General features: G+C 36.1%; 2 protein-coding genes across 7 annotated transcripts in view; one reads left to right on the top strand and one right to left on the bottom strand.

The window, feature by feature from the left end:
- The window catches only part of LOC114053871 (solute carrier organic anion transporter family member 5A1-like), a 190,847-nt gene that overhangs the window by 163,102 nt on the left and 8,402 nt on the right, over nucleotides 1-19,343 (top strand). The window lies entirely within an intron of this gene.
- Nucleotides 10,290-19,343, bottom strand: part of LOC114053869 (extracellular sulfatase Sulf-1) — a 287,381-nt gene continuing 278,327 nt past the window's right edge. For 5 of the 6 annotated variants that reach the window (XM_027876972.1, XM_027876971.1, XM_027876969.1 and 2 more), the window contains exon 21: nucleotides 10,290-12,711. In XM_027876972.1, the coding sequence (XP_027732773.1) occupies nucleotides 11,888-12,711 (824 nt within the window). In that variant the 3' untranslated portion in view covers nucleotides 10,290-11,887. The remainder of the gene's footprint in view (nucleotides 12,712-19,343) is intronic. The other variant, XM_027876974.1, reaches the window with a different exon arrangement.

The raw sequence follows: 19,343 nt of genomic DNA, 5'->3' as shown, positions 1-19,343 counted from the left end.
AAGAGTTCAGCATTCCCTACATCATCCCACATTTCTTTCCCCTGGCCCCAGATTTGATGATGTTAATTGACTGCTTCATCAACCCAATGAACTTGTTGGAAAGAGGAAGAGAGGGAATGGTTTTCTTTTCTACCATTTGATGTACCCCATATTGATTTCTGAGATTTCATTAATAATACACTTCCTGCATATGGATGGTTATAGTGGTGATGGTGGATGTCCTTTAAACCTCTTGCTATCTTTAAGAAAGTTGGTATTAGCACTTCCCAGTAGGTTAGATTACTAAGTGTCTAACTCTTGCATTTCCAGGCATAGGCAAGTAATGAAATAACTAGGCATCCATTAATGAGAAGCCTCTATAACACATGAGTTTCTGTTCATTACCTCTTAAGTAGTGTCTCAAGGAGACTGCTTTCAAGAGCTATACCCGTGTGCTTGTCTATCTGGGATGTTTATTTAAGAAGCAATTGCATAAGTTTATAATGATATTTCATATATACTTTCCTTACTACTTTGTGTAGAACATCCAAGAAAAATCCTAGGTGTAGGTGTTATTAAAATTTTAATGATATATTTCACTAGATTTTAATGCTGAATCTATCTTAATGGTCATTTAGGTAAGCATCCTGTTAGAATAAGTTTGTAGTGATATACCTCAAATCTGTTTATATTCCATATTGAGTATGTAAAAAACCCATTTTAGGCATTAAAATGCATTCTAAATAAAGCTCCTAACATTAATTAAGCACATTAATTAAGCCTTGCTTTGATAATTAATTTTGGAATTGTGGGAAAAGGGTCAGGCAATTTTGTGTGTGACTATTTTTCCTAGAACATTTTTGTTCTTCTGAGGTGTTAGTATTTCCGTTAGTTCTTTGGTGGATATCAGCTTAAACAAAATTCTTAGTGAAGCTTTTCTTAAGATTTGTCAAAAATACACACCAAACCACCTGCTCTTATTGGCTATGATTAATGTTCCTACACATACCTAATAAACTCTGGGAGGCTATGAGCGTATCTTCTATGAGTAATGAAATCTGAAAAGCATTCAAGTGCCTCCTTTGACAAAAGACCAAATTGGTGATTGAGAGCTTGGGCCAAATTCTGCTATTCAGGACCCACCTGGATGAACTGAGGAATTGGATATTTTATTGAATTCAATTCAGAGATGTTTAATGATATTTGTTGTAGAATATTACACATTTCCTTGGTTGGATACACAAACCAGCTTAGTATAGGAAGTAGCAAGGTGTGGTAGATCCCGAGTTCTATCTCTGACTTTACTACTGAGTACTTGTGGATGACCTTGGACAAGTTATTTAACCTGTCTGGGCCTCAGTTTCCTCTTCTGTAAAATGAAGAGGTTGCAGTAGATGACCTCAAATGTCCTTTCCAACTTTGAAAATATATGATCCTATGCAATATGTATTTTACATTTTTTACTATTGATATTGGGAGAGATATTTTGATTAAACTCTCTGATGTAAAGCCTTACATTTGTAAAGAGTGTTTACATTGTGCAAAGTGTTTTTCCATCTGTTCTTATTTGCTGGGAAGACAAGGGAAGACATACAATCAGTCTTATTTTACAGATGAGGAAACTGAGGCTTAGTGATTAGTTACTTGTCCAAAGTCACAGTGCTAGTTGGTAGCAAAACCAGACCTATAACTCAGGTCTTCTTAGGACTCTTAGTTAGACGATCCTCCCATTATGCCATGTTATCCATCTGAGAGGGTCAACAACTATCATACCTTTTTAGTGAACCGTGTTCATGTTTTGAAAATATAATTTCATTAATGTATTTAGTTTTAGTTTATTAATACATAATATATGAATTAGATAACGTATGTAAAGTGCTTTCCAAACCTTGAAGAATTATATAAATTCTAGCTATGGTTATTGTTATAATTAATTGAGACAGTAACGCTTTGTATTAGAGTAGAGGAAGCAGATTCAGTAAGATCTCAGTTCACATCCCACCCTTGCCACTTACTGATTAATTTACCATGGGCAAGTTATTTAACTTCTATGAGCTTCATGAAGCTCCCTAACATTAATCTATTAGGTTGTCCACCACATTACTAGATGGAGTTTTTACACCAATCATGAGTGAAATCAGAGATCCTTGACCTATTATTATGAAAGTAGAGAGTATTGCAAACTAACACTTCTAGTCATTGAATGGAAAACAGTCCAAATTCAGTTTTTTAATTGTCAGGAAATGAGCACTCTGACTATGGAAATTTCATTTCTATTTACTATCCTACAAAGCATGGGAACATCATCATAGCACGACCGCTCTGTAGTGATAACAATACAGTAGAACTCTTTGTATCATGACTTCATAATATAGGACCTCAAGCTGGAAGGGACTGGGATCTGTTCCAACTCCGAAACCAAGGCTCAGTGGTTGTGCTTTTCCTTAAGAACACATGGGATGTAAATAGCAGAACTCAGAGTCAAGAGCAAGTCCTCTGATTTTAAATCCAGACTCTTTCAATTGTTCAGATTTGGATATGTTATAGTTCAAATCATAGCTCCCAAAATATAACAAACTCCGTACAAAATGTAGTTGATTTGACCTGGTTGCCATATCAGTGGATGTGAAACCTGTCTCTTAATACCAAAGTTCTCTATTTGTTAGAGCAACAAATACAGAAAAATTAACATCAATTTTATTTTCCTCTTTCTGTTTCTTGGTTGGTTTTTTATTTCAGTGGCTCTCAAACTTCATTGGTCCAAAAGTCATTCAGGTGGGGAAAGACCCCACGTACCACCTAATCCACTCATTTGCTTTTGTTAGTCATCATGAAAATACTTGCCCCAGAATAGACAGATAAAATGACACTGCTGAGAAGGGAGGTTTAGTATCAAACCAGGTATCATAAGTAAATTTTTCATTTGTACCTCACTTCATTTTAAGGATGAGAATAATACATAAGACCAAGGACCACCTAGAGGACCTTCAAGGACCACAATTTGAGAACCACTTCCCTAGGACCAAATTTTATGCTTGTCTGTGCCAAGATGGGGCAGTCTTGGGAGGCAGTCCAGGACCTACACTTCTGCTGACTACAAATGGAATTTTTATGTGATCTGTTCAGCAGAGAACAAAAAAGAAAAAAAAGACAGAGTCCCTTGATTTCAGCTTGCATTCTTCAGTGGAATCAGGATATCTTTTCTCCATTCCTCTTCCTCATTTGGCATCAAAGAAATAATCAATTCCTATTGTATCACAAACTATCCAGAACTCAAGGTATTTCAAAGTTCAGACCTTATCATTTCTGGCGTCCCTTTCTGGGGATGGGAGAGCTTTGGTGAATATGCTTTGGTGTGTATTTTCAACAACGTAGATAGTGCACAGACATACTTATGACCATCAATTACTTGTATAATTGCATCTCAAATAATTTAAACCCCTAACAGATAGATTTCACAATGCTATTTAAACCTAAATTTGGCTCAGACTTCATTCTTCATTATCCAGACCAGTAGGGAGCCTTACACATGTTTCCATTATGCATTTCATAATAACAGGCTCTGCAGAATGGCTGCTGGGCTAAGTGAATAGGCTTTCAGAATAGAAATCATCTGTAATAACCTTTCTCATTTTCTCTGTCTCAAACAAGGTCACTAGATATACCACTGGTTTGTTCTCAAGTTGGGGAAAATTTTATATGTATCTGATGATCTTTCAAAACAGGGCTTGCTTTACCCAACTCTAGGAAGGATCAATATTCACTCCAGCCTTGCCTACAGTGTCCTTCCTCTCTGTTGCTTCTGGAACATATGAACTGCATTGGTGCTACTGGTGTCCAAGGATGCATGTTCACCATTAGCTAATTCCATGGTATTATTCCCAGTATTCCAGTGCTATGTGACTTCATGTGCTTTACTTTTGGAAAACTGGAGCATTTCCAGGGAAAGAAGTACTTCTCATGCTCATTACTATGACTTATGCAACATCTAACCAATGGAGAATTTCTGCTGCGGAAATGTACAGTGTGATAGAAAATACTTTTTCTATAGAAAACTCAGTGCTTTTTATATTTACTTTAGCAACACTAACCAGATATTAAGCGTAGTTTCAGAAAAAGGTAAATAGTGACGTGGTTCAGATTACCTTTTGTTATTTCTTCTTGAGAAGGTTTACACCAATAAGGTGTTTTTAATGAAGAGGTTTTGAAGGGTGATGTTTTTTGTGGTGACCCATTGTTGTTACTGGGTAGAAATGGAAACAGAAAACATCCCTGAAAACTAAAATAACTACTGGGGCACATTAAGCCAAAAAGTTGTACAAAAGAAAGTCATTTGGACTTGGTATCCAAGAATGAAACATTAAAAAAACTTGAGATTTTATAGTGGGCATTCTTCATCCAAAGAATACCTCTACCACAAACCCCAAATGATCGATAGGTTAGGAGCATGAAACAGGAACACTGGCTTCTAATTAATTTTTGAAAAATGTTATATGGTGTCAAAATAATTTGGCATTAGGTCCTTAGTGGTTGGGGTGTATGTGAGTATAGGTGTGTGTGTGTGTATGTGTGTGTGTGTGTGTGTGTGTGTGTATGTGTGTAGGTCTGTTGTGTGTGCATCCTTTATAGAAGTATATTTGTGATGAGAGGCTGTTTTGAATTGTTGCATACAGAAGGCTCATTTTGTGGTTTTTAAAATTACTATTTATTTTGAGAGCACTTAGTAACATTTAATATATTTATCACCTTGTGTTTAATGAAAGCTACTGTCACTGTACTTGTAAACATTTGTTTACAATTTCTTGAATACTTGATGATTGAAAATAAAAATTTTAAAAAGGAATAAATGAATACATTGCTTTCTTGGATTGAAACCAGAGTTTGCCTATTAGGATTTTTGCTGTGTCAGGAGATGAAACAATGGTGAACCTTTGGGCATTTTCTTTTCATAAAGTGATAAAAGGAATTGATTGCCAGGATACTTTCTATCATGCTTGAATCCTTTGCTGACTTTTTTTTCCCCCACTGGTACAAACTAGAATATAAACTCTGTAAAACTTGATCAATTCAAGATCTTCCTCAACTTGGCCCTAGCCTACATTTTCAGCACTATTTCACACATTTATATGTTCCTGTCAAATGAAACTATTTGCTTTTCTCTTCTCTTGTACTGCCTTTCTTCCCTTAATCCCATTCTCCCCACCCCCTGTGTTTTGTACTCTCCCCAGATTCTCACCTACTGTAATTCTTTCTCCTGACTGAAAGGTCTACCCATCTCAGGTGTCACATCTTTCTTGAAGCTTCCCCTCGAAGAGCATTCCATTTCACAATCTCTCTTTTCCCTCAATTTGACCTTTATCGCACACGATTCTGACTTCTATTATAGTTATTTGTGCATGTCCTATCCCTCCCTAGGGGGAAAAATTACTAGGAATTCACAAAGGGATTTCATTAACTGAAATAAGCATTTCCTAACTGAATATCATAATTCCAATCTCAGAATCTCCCCAATAGATACAAGGGGTCAGAGTAATTCAGGGGAACAGCAAAGGGTAATGAAAAAAAAAGGGAGGTGGGGTATTTTTGGTATTATGGTCCCGTCTTTAGTTGAAAGCCTAGTGTATCATCCAGTTGAGGGGTTTAGAATAGGAGCTTTTGGGTTGAATAGGAAAGGATATTATTGAAATTTTGATCAAAACATCCATAAGACATTACTGGAACTGGCATTAAGAACAGACTGGTTCTCTCTGGGCATTTTCACCTTTCAGTATCCTCAAGCTTTTCAGTCAGTGTGAAATTGGAATGTCATAGTTCTAGTCAGATACATTCACATATGTCTTATTGTAAGCTCCTTGAGGGCTGGAATTTTTCTTCTTTATAGATCTCTACCAAATATTAAAGAGGACTTTAATGTTTATTGAATTGGTTAAATACTCCTTTATATACTATTAGGCATGGAAAGGATTTAAGTCATCTATGTGCCACTTATACCTTGAAGAATTATACTGTTTATTCCAGAACATGGAGAATCAACATTTTTTTTTAAAGATCCTTCAGAAAAGTGGTCTGAGTCCTGGTATCATGTAGGATATATTTAATAAGGCTACCTTATAGCTATTCAGTATTCAGAACAGGATCTACAGATATCAGAACCAATTGCCTTTTGGTATGTCAAGTAGTGTTATCTCTCATCTGAAATTTTCTTTGAGCAGGAGCTCTTAACTTTTGGAATCTGTGTACCTACCATGGAGAAATTTCAGGGGATCCATGAACTTGGACAGGAAAAAATATCACATTTTTATTTTCTCTGATTTTTAACAAATTTAGCATTTCTTTTAATATTTAAAAATATTTTGAAGAATCCATAGGCTTCACTGGGCTACCAAATGGGTCCCTGACCAAAAAAAAAAAAAAAAAAATTAAGGACTCTGTCATTGTTTGGATCTCTCTTTTGTTCCCATCACTAATACACTTATATGTGTACACATATCCCTCCCATTAGAATATAGGGTCCTTGAGGACAGGGACCGTTGTGTACTCCCAGAACCTAGCACAGTCCCTGGCAAAAAGTAGATGTTCAGTAAACGGTGAAATGGAATTGCTTGAAATGTAAATTAAAACTGAATCCTGAGGAGGAAATATGCATAAATTTGATGTTACACACAAACTGAGGTGTTAAAGCTTGATGCTATTGAGAAACTCAAATAGTGATTTACTTTAGATCTGGTTAGCTGGGGTTTGGTAAACGTGAGGAAACCACTGAGCTCAGAGTCTATGACTTGGGGACAAAAGAGAAAGAGCATAGGAAATGACCTGAGTGTATCATTCTTTCCTAATTGAAATGAGAAGGAAAGTTGAAGCTTTAAATACAGGGCCCTCTAAAACTTGAGGGCAAGGGCAGGTGACCTAGCAAGCACTAAAAAAAAAAAAAAAAAAATAGGAAAAAATATTTCCGAAGTTGAGAAATGATCCAGATTGGGGCATTCTGCCTAGGTCACCATAAAGGTAGGAGGTCCGTGTCCCAACTTCCCACCTAAACAAAACAGTGGCAAAGCCTCACAAACTAAATTTAGTTGTTCATATGTAATAGAGACAGAGCAAGTGTTTGTTCAAAGTGATCCATCATTTGCATAAAGGCCTCTGTCTGTGGATGTTCATGGAGAGCAACACATACTAAAAATATCCCTTCTCTTTTAAACCCATGACTTTTTCCTCAGTTATGTGGACATTTTGGGCAAAAGGCATTTCTTTCTCTTTTCTACACAAATAATTACCTCAATTGTCCACTTTGCTTCAGGAACTGTGGAAGTCAACATTTGCTATTTCCTACATGAAATCTTTCCTTATTTTAGTTCCAGCCCCTGGCAGCTCCCTAGATTACCATATATATTTATTATTATTATTATCATTATGTGTGCATGTTGTATGTTTCAGTATAATGTTAGCTCTCTGAGGACAGAGGATGTTTCATTTTTGGTCTTTTGTATCCCCCAGAATTTAGTACAGTATCTTATATATAGTAGGAGTTTAATATATTCTTGTTGTTTGATTAGATAAAAACTCCAGGACACTTTTGGAATAAAGCCCTCCAATCAAAGTGGGAGGTCAGGGCTATGCAGCTTCATTCCCCTTCTCGAAGGATTGGTGCAACATCAATGTCATGGGAGTTGGCCAAAACCATATTCCCAAGTGGCTGCTTCCCCACCAGAACAGCTCATCATGCAGCCCACCTCTCTAGCTGCTGCACTACCCAAGCCAAAAAATATTTTAAATTGCTCCAGATCATTGGCCAGTTAGGAGATCAATATTTGGTGTTTATTTTTACATTTAATTTCAGAGACTTACTGCAGTTCCAACTCTTAAAACCAATATAAATCAACCCAAAGTGAATAAAAATATTCTGTGGCTTTCTAGAATGATGAAGATGTTATGCGAAGGAGAAATAGAGAAATCAGCGTGGATCAGGTTCTTCCAGATGCATTTCTGTTTTATGGCAGCTTCAAGAGAAGTGCTGTTACTTTAAAAATCAATGATCAGAGACAGCTCTTACCGGAGTACTGAGCCGCCATGGCAGTGCGAATTAAGTTTGCTTTCCTGTTGCACTATAGTGACACCTTGTGCCTGAGAAGGGAAATAATTGCTGCTTAGGTGGAAAACAGCCTCAGAGAACCCAGCCTTAGGGAGATGTAGAAAGGAGAGTGGGGTATAAAAGTTCAGACACGAGTGGCCCTTTATCCCCTTACCTTGTGCCCAGCCACATTTTGCTGGGTTTATTGCCAGCCCAGCCCGGCTTCATCTGCTCTGAACCAAAGGATCAACACCTTGGGCTGGGACAGGATGGGTTTCATTCAACAAATATTTATTAAATGCCTACCTATTCTGTGCCCGGACCCTAAAGTGTGCTCGTGGGTGTTTGTTAATAATTTTGTTATAGTTTTTTTTTTGTTTGTTTAGGCCTAGATATAGATAAACAAGGCCAAGCCACTTAAATTCCTCCCTTTTGCTCTGGTCCTCCCCTGACCAGTGGCAGCCTCTTCTAGCCCCTCAAAGCCTTCTTGTTTTCAAGCCCTGAGATAGTGGAGACTACAGATGTAGTTGGAATCAAGGATCTCTTAAAGTATTGATTTTAGTTTGAAATCAGGAAGATTTCCTGGCCCTTAAATCTATTCCTAGCTGAAATGGGCCGCTTAAAGAGGTAGTGAATTCCCCACTTATGGAGATTTTTTTAGTCAAGGCTGAATGATCACATCTGGAATAAGGTAGAATGGATTTTAGGCATGTGTTACAAGACTAAATGATTCCATAATTATATGAAGTGGAATGGAAGATGTCATCTCTTTGTAAATAAATTTCAGGCAATAGCAAACATAGGAGATTTTTTTAAAAGGGGGTAAATTGATTGATCTTATACTTATATCCAGAAAATATACTAATGAACTTTGGAGATAAGTCTACTTTAGTCTTTTAAGAGTGTGATGAAATAAAGTATCTGAGTGAAGTCTTTTGCTCTCCCTGTTGTCCAAATTCCTTTAATCCTAATCCACGTATTCTTCCTGTTAGAGCCAGATGGGATCTTAAAGGTCACTGAGGACAACTCCTTCATGTTATAGATCAGGAAACTCAGGCATAGGGTAAATGCCTTGTTGAGGGACACACAGAGAGAAGTTTCTGAGATAGGATTTGAACCTGGGGCTTCCTGATTCCTCATGCACTATCGTATTCACTATGCCAGGCTGCCTCTTAAATTGTATCAAACTTCATCCCATATAGGGGACTTCAATTTGAAATACTCTGGACTGGTCCCTACCAGATACTAAGTATGGCCACTTGGGAACGTATCAGTTTCCACTATTACCTCAGTGCTTTCAGAGCAGCAATGAGCTGTATGTTTAGGTTGGTCTCTAAGACCTCCTCAGTACTGAGTCAGCAAAGGGGAAGGGAAGAAGGAAGGATGTAACTGGCTTTCGTTATCCTTCCTGGGTTCCCTGCTGCTGGGTGGCCAGTCCGCCCAATGATAGTATAGAAAGAGGAAAAGGGCATGGCCTCCTCCCCATACAGGAAATTCCACATTTCTCTGTGCCCTATTAACTATTTCAGGGGTGTCTTTAGTGCATAATTCTTATGTACAGTAATGCGCCCTGTCATGTCATACCTCTTCTGTATGACTCCCAGATGCCAGCAACCTTGAGCCTGTTTTCAAGTATGGCCTCTTCTCCAAGTCACTAATTGTGGCTTCAGTTTTTCCTTCCAACTCTAAAAATCTTATGACGTCTTCAGGATAGCAACATTTAGGCTCAAACAGTGGGGAGGCTACATTATAAAATCAAGTTACTAGGAAGAAAGTAGACCAGTATCTCTCTGGGGAAATGTTTACCCTGAATACTGTACCCCCAGGGAAACTAGAATCTCCCTTTAATTTAATCCAAGAAATAACTATCCAGGTTCTTTTTTTTTTCTTTCCTCTCATATAAATGACTTTTGGATAATTTACAATTCCTTAATACCTTAACCACAGAGCAAGGCAGAAAGGGAGAAGCTTCCAAGTAGCTCAAGTCTTACTAAGTACAGAATGGAACTAAAGTTTGTAAATTCTTCTTTCTAATCCTGGCTCCCAACAGAGTAAAATGTATTTATTATTCTGACTTCTATTCATTTAGCAGCTCCAGAGCTCTCAAGAACTGTTCTACTTGTCCTCCATCCCCAAAACAGTCATTAAGCGACTTCAAGGAAATCATCGTGTTCAACCTGGAAATTCATTGCTAGTTATTCCTCATAGAAGACAATGATTTGAGGTTTGACTGGGATTTAAGTAATGTAAAATGAGATCAGTTTATTGCAGAAATATGTTTACTACAAAACTTGGTCATGTGAATTTATCTGAAGCAGATAAAGTTAAAACACCTTTTTATTTCAAGAAATATTGCTTCTAGACTTTCCTGAAGCCAGAATTGTTCTATAAAAGTATCACAGATTATTATACAAGATTTAAAAACACAGTGGGTTTCCTAATGATGGGAGATCTATTTACAAATAGCATCATTCATGACCATAAATACGTTTGTTCTGTCATTCAGCCAATGACACATACATCAGATATGTAACAGCTAATTAGTTTTTAACATATTTACAAAGTCTATGATAACAACAGCTTTTTAAAATTAAAGATTTGACTAAAAGAAACTGAATCTTCAAAAAAAAAAAGGAACCTTAAAAACAAAACAGATTTTTTTTTTTGCTTTAGTTTTTGAGCTGTGTAAAACAAAACGGAAGACTAGTACGCTAAACAAAATAACAGATAGGAAACTTTTCAAAAGAGGTCGGGTATGGTGGTGAAGAAAATGAATGAGGTAATTCTTTTGTTGGCATGTGAAAATCTACAATGGGAGAATAATAGGAATTCAAGAGCATAGAGTTTCAAAGGCAATTAATTGAGTATTGTACTTTTAAAAATTTCAGTTATTTGGTGAAGCCCATAAAAATGAAAATATAACAAAATACTATGAAATTAAACTCATGGTGCATGTGTGCTCTGTGTGTGTTAAAATTAGGAAACATTCACGAGTTTATTTTATTGAACAGATTTTCTGTCATATAACCCATCTCTTAAGTCCCTTATTCATGTCAATAAAATAAACCCTTCCAAATGAAGAAAAGTCTTTTATAAGATGTCTTCAAGAATATACTCAAATTTAGACATTTTAAGGATATGATAAATGGAGGGAATAGCCAATTTTCATCCTTGGTTTTTTAAAATCTCTGAACACTCTTAGCCACCATGTCCTGCTATTCAGTTTTATCAAGTCAAAGTGAAAACATGCAATATTTTTCTGGCAAAACAGTATTAAAGCAATATACTTTTCATTTGCAATCCATCCTGTATCTCTTTCCTGTGACCCTATGGCATGACATCACAATGCGCAAAAAGTAAGGCAAGGAAAAGCATGTAAAATAATGAAGAAATGACACAGGGAATAAGGATCTCAAAGTGCAATATCATTTTACTCTAACCTGTGACATTATTCCAGTGGTTAAAAATCATTGATCAGAAACACATTATGTAGGCAGTGCGAGTATACTAAGACATTCATTGATGGTGACAACTTTTGGAAGCTATGCAACACAAATTCTTGGCATCTTGATTTAATAACTTTTCATGGTGTGTTTTTATGACCTTCAAAGGGTAATACTGTTTTAACACCCCAAAAACCTCTTTCTCTAGTTGTGGAAAATCAAGAATTAAAAAATATATATGTCTTAGTGGGTCTGTGACACAAACATACATACATGTACTAATTACAACCACAAATATGTAGCTCTAAAAAGCTTGGAATGTGTGTTGGCATGATTGCCTTCACTAGTTTGCTAATAAAATTTTAAAAAATACTGTGTATAAGGTTTACAATTAAAACTAATTAGAGGACAGTGGGGAGGAACCACTGCCTTCTAGGTTTTGCAAATTCTCCCTTGTATGATTATCCTTGGTGGTGTTCAAAATTGTCTCCATTTTGCTGGATCCAATTGGCTGATCAACATTGGATGTGTTTGCGACCCGATGAATTGATGATCCATCAGAGCTCACAGGAAGATACACCTGATCTTCAAATATATCCTCTCTCTGGTCATTGTCTTGGTGTGATTCTTTCTGATGACTGCTAATGGGCTGTAGAATGAAGCTATTTGTTGACTGCAGCTCTGTTAAACCATTGCCACTGAAATCCATTTCAAAGCTATTTAATTCTTTATCCCCCATCCATTTTTCAGTATGACGATATTTCCAGTGTTCGGAATTCCAATGACTTATCTCAGGAATATCATTATTCCATTCAAGTTTCCTCTCTTGGTTTAATGGTGTTGGATTCAAATCCAGGGTTCCCAAGTCTAGTGGTGCAATCAGCAGCCACTCTTCTGCCTCCATACTGCTTATGTCTTCATCGGACTCAGTGGAGGTCATTTCCTCTAGGACAGGTGGTATAGATGACGGGTTCAAGAACCCATGTTTTAAAGCGGATTTAGTGTCATTTGTGTTATTTTGCTCATATTGACTGTTCAGCAGTGCAAACACTCTATCTACATCCTTCAAGTAATTAGTCCAGTCAACCAGACTCAGTTTATAGTTGTATCTGTATTCATAGGAACTTTCATTTACACTGTATAAATCTTCCAGTCCTTGCCAGTTGATGTCATCGGTGAAGTTTGGCAGCTTAACCTTCCCATCCATCCCATAACTGTCCTCTGTGAAAATACAAGCAAGCTAGTGAAGACTTACATTGAAGAAAACAGTTTCAACCCATTAATACCTGCAATTTATTATTATATTTCCAAAGCACTACATTAAAAATAGATCTTTAGCAAGTCTCTCCCCAACAGAGTTGGTATGGAAGCAATAGTTTTAGTTTATGTAAGTGATTGGGCAAAAGACCCAACCTGGAAAAAAAAAGGGGGGTAGGGAGAAATCTCTGTTATTTGGAAGCATAGTGTAATGGAAAGAACACTGGATTAGAAGTGAGAATTCTCAGCTCTACTATTCTCTATTGTGAACTTGGCCAAGTCACCAAAATTTTTTATGACATGGTTTCCTAACCTTTCAAATGAATAAAATAATACCTGCCCAACCTAATAGGGTTGCTGGTAAGAGCAAATGAGCTGACTATGAAAAGTGACATGAAAAATGATAAAGTAGTCAACACAGGTAATTATTATTATTATTATTATTATAATAATTATATCTTGGAACTTTATAAGAACAAAAACCAAGCCAGAATTTAAATGAACACTTCATACCAACTACTTGAAAATACTTATTTCATCATATTTTTAACCCTAAAGATCTCTCCCTCTTTGAATGGTTATCATGGTTTATTAAAAAAAAAAATGTTTTTTTCATTCTGATTGTTCTTAGTGTTCCTCCTCCTTGCTATTGGTGTGTCACCACAGTCGACTATTTTAGTGCTGTAGATAAAAATAAACAGAAAACAAACAAACCAAAAATCTTCCACGAGAGCCAGTTAGAAAAATAGACTCAAGGCTGGTAATGCTGAGCTATCCAGAGAGTCTAGTCACTGAGTGATGTTCATCTCATTACTCTAGTCAGGTTATCAAGAAAAGAAAAAAGGAACTAAGAGTCTTTGCATCTCAATATCCCAGGCGTCATGGGCCAAATTATGGCCCAGCCCAAAACACAAGTGTTATCTATTCTCATTAGCCTTCAATGTCAACTTTGCCCCCGTCACTTCTGAGAAAACAAAGGGAAGGCAGCTGGTGCTCCTTGCTGGACTGTAAGAACAGCAATAAATTACAATAAGAATAAGAAATTATCCATTTTAACTGCAATATTGTTTATTTTTTTCTTTGATTCTTCCTTTCTATTTTTCTCTTTCCTCTCAGATTCTAATGAATATGAGAAACTAAAAAGCCAATGATTGCCTTTTGGTTTGGATCAGTTTATAGCTGAGTATTATTGAACAGCATGATGTCCTTTCTGGTAGGCCAAGTCATGGTTCTTACTCAGGAAGGTACCATTGGGGTTGGGGGATTATTTCCCTTTTTGAAGCCAATGTCAACTAAAAGAAAGAAACATTATATTGTAATGTATGAAGCAAACAAATTATAATTTTGAAAAGTGAAATTTATAGGATGAAGACATTTTTGCAAGGAATTTTAAAAAAAAGACAAATCCCATAACATCAGTAATTTCTAAGGAAGGCATTTTTTTTTTTTTGCTATGCTGGAAGTTTTGCATTGTCAGTTCATATTTATTTAGTCTATACTTCCTTTCATTTTCCCTTTCTTCTTTTTTCCTTCCTGTATTTTCTTTTGTCTTTGTCTTCTCCTGTCTTTTTCTTAGTTGGTTTTTTCTGTCTTTTTCTCTGTCAGATTCTCTTTCTCCCAATATCCCAAATCTTATTGGCAAGTAGTTTGACACAATAAATCCTTGTTGAATCATGAGAATTCATCCATATTTACTCATGCTTCTGAAGCCATTTCCCCTGTGGGATAATAATCCACAAGAGCCAAAGGTGCAAAAAAAAAAAAAAAGACTCTAAATATGGCTTCTGCAAGAAAGTTCATTATCTAGCACTGAACAGAACTGATACAGTAATGCTGTAGTTATCTGCCACAATTGAGGAATGCATTCTTGTACACAACACATTTTTCTAAAGAATCCAAGCTCAATTTTTTATGTGCCAGACCCTTTATTTTAGCTATTTCAGATGGCAATCTTTCCAAAATGTAATCTGTGCTTTCCTGCACAGATTTTGCTGAAAATCATTTAATCTTTTCTTCATTATAAACATCAGGGATTTTATTCTGCTGCATTGAGTACAGTGAGGACCTTAGGTGTTCTTAATGTGTCTCCAACGCTGTGTGCCCTGCTTTTAAGAGCTGACCTATGATTGTTATGCCTTTGTGGTAACATGATTCCTCACACTGCAGAACTCATCTAGTTGGCTTCCCCTCATTGGATCTCCTGTTCACCCCCATCACAAATGTCAATTTGTCATCTCCATTGGGGTTTCTAGCTGCTACTAACTCTGAAATAGCTCTTAATATTGCTAACTTCTTCCATCCCTCTCTTTTCTCCACTTTTTCTTTTTCTCCTTTTTCATTTTGTCTAGTTATCCTGCTTTTTTCTTCATGATTCTTGAGTTTTGTGACGTGTGGCTTGGCTTTATAGCCACTGCTGGCCAACAAGAACCTTCCTTTACTTCAATTCAACAAATTGAACAATCACAACCTTTTGGAGCTTTTCAGATATTTTCATCATTGCTAACTGCTCCAAGCATTGCTTCTTCACTGTCTGAGCTGCCTTCAATTAAAAAAATTCCTTTGAGGTTCAATGCTGGCTAGATGATTGATATTCTCACAAGAACGACCTCCAAATAACCGAAGCATTACAGTATTAAAATGTCCTCACATCTCAAAGTTCATTAACATGTAGAAACTGAACTGTTATTGGGGGCCTGCCATCATAGGAAGGTTGGATATATATAGCAAATGATGACCTTTAACCTTGAATAGCGGTGCAGACAATAGGCAACACGCTAACTGGGAATTTACAAGGTCTTGTAGCAGGTTGTATTTCCTTTACCTACTTCTATTTGAAATGATAACATTAGATTTAAAATAGATTTTTGCAATAGTTTACAGATTAAAAGTGATGAAATATCAAATGCAACCAAAAACAAACAAAAAATTTAGATGTTAGAAATAGAAGCGGTAATTGCTTATCAACCGTAAACATGAAGAATAAAACCTAAGACACAACTTTTCCACTATGACTAATGACCAGTTAGCAAATGGTTCACTTTGAATTGTGCACAAACCAATGTGAAGTGCTGTTATAAATCTAAGGAGAGATTTGGAAATGAACTCTATTTTTGACATTTGTATTTATCTACTTGTATTCAAAAGCATTATTTCTCTAAACTATTTTTCTTAGCATTGCAACAGTTTAAAGGTAAATGTCATCTTTCAATCATGGCAATTCTCCAGTGATCTCAGATGTTCCTAAATCAAAACAGCAGTATAACTGCAATGTTCAAAAGATTCCAAGCTTGAAAAACTTATTTTCCTGTCTCAACAAACATATGCACATAATTCACAAGATAAATATGTGGTCATTTAATAACTGGTTAATGTTGATGAAGGATGATAATAATGATAGTGATAAAATGGAAATTTCCTTTAATGTCTGGTCAAATGATGACACAATTTTCTGGAGCTATGTGATTGGTTAAGATTTGCACTTAATTATTAAGGACAATGTCAGTTAAAATGTATCTCTTTCTCACATTGTTTTTTTCATCTAAAGCAGGGGTTCTTAAACTAGGATTCATGAATTTGTTTTAGAATATATGTTGATAACTATATTTCAATACAATTGGTTTCCTTCGTAATTTTATGCATTTTATTTTCTGCATTTAAGACATTATTCTGAGAAGGGGATCCAGAGGTTTTCCTAGACTGCCAAAGGGGTCCATGGCACCAAAAAAGGTTAAAACACCTTCATCTAAGGCTTTGACATATATCTCACCATTGCAAATTTAAATAATAGCAATAATAATGATGATGATGATAACTGTATTAGCTAGCACTTTAAGGTTTATAATGCATTTTAAATGAAGTGGCAATCATAAGCAAAGGAACAGAAGCATAGTTTCTGAGGCTGTGACCTGCTGAGAAACACCATCTAAGAAGATAGCCTGGCACAGAGGGGTGCTATTTTGCCACAAAACATGAACTGAAGAGGCAACAGAGAGCTAAAGAGAGTGGCCCTGGCTACAAACCCAAGGGTGATACAGAAATAAAATGCTGATAATTTCAGAGATACTCATAAATATGACCATCTCTGATGCCAGCTCTGACTTTAAAGTGGAGGACAACAATGTTAATATTCTTACGCAACATGGAAAAAGATAAAACAAAAATAAAACAAAAACCAACTGACTGAATAACTACATGCCTACTTTCCCCCCAATACAGGATGGGGAGAAAGCTCTCAGTTTTAGGCAAATTTATTTGCTAAAGCACTATCTAAGCTGTGTCCTTTTTTTTTTTGTTTGTTTCTTTCCTAACCTAGGAATTCCAAGCTTGAGCTCTTATATCTTTTATCTGCATCAAATGTCAACTAAAGCAATGAATGAAAAAAGCAAAATGAATTTGTTCAACTAGGGAATCAGCCTGCTTTACCAGGGGCTTCTGCATCATTGTTGAGGATAAAAACCAAATTGCTCCCCAAAAGAAAGAAGTCATTCTTGGAAGGCTCTGGGCCTAGCAGGTCTAGCCCAATTGATTATGTTTTTCCCCCCAAGGATTTATAGCCTTTCATATATCCCTAGCTTGATTTCTGCCACTTTTTAAAGTCTTTTGCATTCTAATATTTTTCATTATTAGAAATATACTCTAAAATGTTTTCGAGATTAAAGTCTGAAAGAATCATGATTACTTAACACTTCTTGTTCCATATGTACCTATCCAATAGGAGGAATGTTTACTTACACCTCCATAGTGAGGAAGGAAAAGAGAAATTAATTAAAGTTGTGGGAGTGCTTTTAAGTAATTTAAAACATAAAACTGGTAATTCTCAAATCTGTTTGCTTTCATTGCAAATATTGCAAGATACCAAGCAAGATGCCATCAAACACAATATTTTAGTGTCCAACAAATTATCTCAAGGAATTAGGCAAATGCTCTACCTGACTATCTCTCTGATGACTCTGCACTCCCTAGAAAACCTGTCTGGTGGTTTCCTTGCCAAGGGACTTGGACTGTAGACCAATGGAGGCACCGTGGAATAGTGGAAGAGCCCTCGATTTGGAGGCGAGAAACCTGGGTTTCAGTTTCAATTCTGCCACTTTTGCCGTATGACCACGGGCAAGTCCTGAATTTCCTCATCTGTGTTGATGATAATACTTACATGGTTATTAAAAAGAAGGTAACATAAACAAGAGCAAAATATGACCTATTATTGTATGACCTATTATTGATTCCTCCCAACTCCACAAACCTTGTGATTCTGTAGATTGTACTTTACCCTTGAGTTGTCGCTTTAGGGCCATTTTTGCTTCAAAATCTATTCCACGGCATATGCTTTACCACATGCCATCCCTGCATGCTATCACAATGAAGACTTTATTCAAAGTTCATGGATGTATGGAGTGTATAAACACAGAATTACTTTGGTATTCCAACATATTTACTTCCTTTTTGGGTTCCTCTATTGGCAAATATGTTGAAAACTCAATGGCTAGCATGATTTCATGCTCTAATGCTATAATGAGATTGTTGAAGTGACCACACCATATGAGATCACTTCATTTAGCACATCATCACTGAAAGGCAATGTCTAAGTACAACGCCATAAAAATAATTAATGTGATCAAGTCAGTAAAAAAAAAGTAGTTAGGCATTAGAGATGTATCAGCTAATTTAAAGCTTTGCATTTGAAGAAACTACAACTTTGAGTCTGCTAATTGTCAAATAGCTATTTCTCATTCCTTCCACCACAGGAATATTATGAGAAATGTACAAGAATGCAGAATAAAAATTCTTGAACTACCAAATAAATCCTGTCAGAAAATAACAGTGTGGCATACTAAATAGAAAACTAGACTTGGAGTTAGGGAAACCTGGATCCAAATCTCATGTCTGACACTTCCTAGCTGTGTGATCGTGGAAAAGCCACAACCTGTCTGGGTCTCACTTTCCTTGTCTTAAAAATAAGAGAATGGACTAGATGGTTTTCAAGGTCCCTTCAAGCTCAAAATATATGATCCAGTCACCTGGTGGATTCAATAGAAGAGATGGCTTAGTGTTAATGTTGATGTAAAACATTGTGTCTGGTTTAGTAAAAGGTGGGATAGAGAATTTTTATGCAATGGTTTTACATGTATAACGTATATCAGATTGCTGGCTGTCTTCAGAAGGGAGGACAGGAGGGAAGGAGAAAAATTTGGATCTCAAAATTTTACAAAAATCAATGTTGAAAACTATCTTTACATGTAATTTGAAAAATTAAAATACTATTAAGGAAAAAAAATAAAAGTAAAAGAGAGGAAAATAAAAAATTTGGAAAGGAGTATAAAAAAAGAATTTTTATGTGAGATTTTTCATGGTCTATGCTCTCACACCCTAATAGCTAACATACTATATGAGACCAGTTCAAAATGAATTTTTCTGTTGTGTCTTAATGTATATCCAAAGTGATGCAACTGGGAAGGGTAAGAAAAGGATTGTGAAGAAGAGGTAGGAAAAGGCAAAGAGGGAGATGCAATATCCATCTATCCATCTATCTATCTATCTATCTATCTATCTATCTATCTATCTATCTATCTATCTATCTATCTATCTATCTATCTATCTAT

The sequence above is a fragment of the Vombatus ursinus genome, unplaced genomic scaffold (assembly GCF_900497805.2).
Source record: "Vombatus ursinus unplaced genomic scaffold, bare-nosed wombat genome assembly UNPS02014812.1, whole genome shotgun sequence".
NCBI classification, from domain to species: Eukaryota; Metazoa; Chordata; class Mammalia; order Diprotodontia; family Vombatidae; genus Vombatus; species Vombatus ursinus.
The sequence above is the reverse complement of the archived record's forward strand: the minus strand, read 5'-3'. Positions and strand labels throughout refer to the sequence as shown.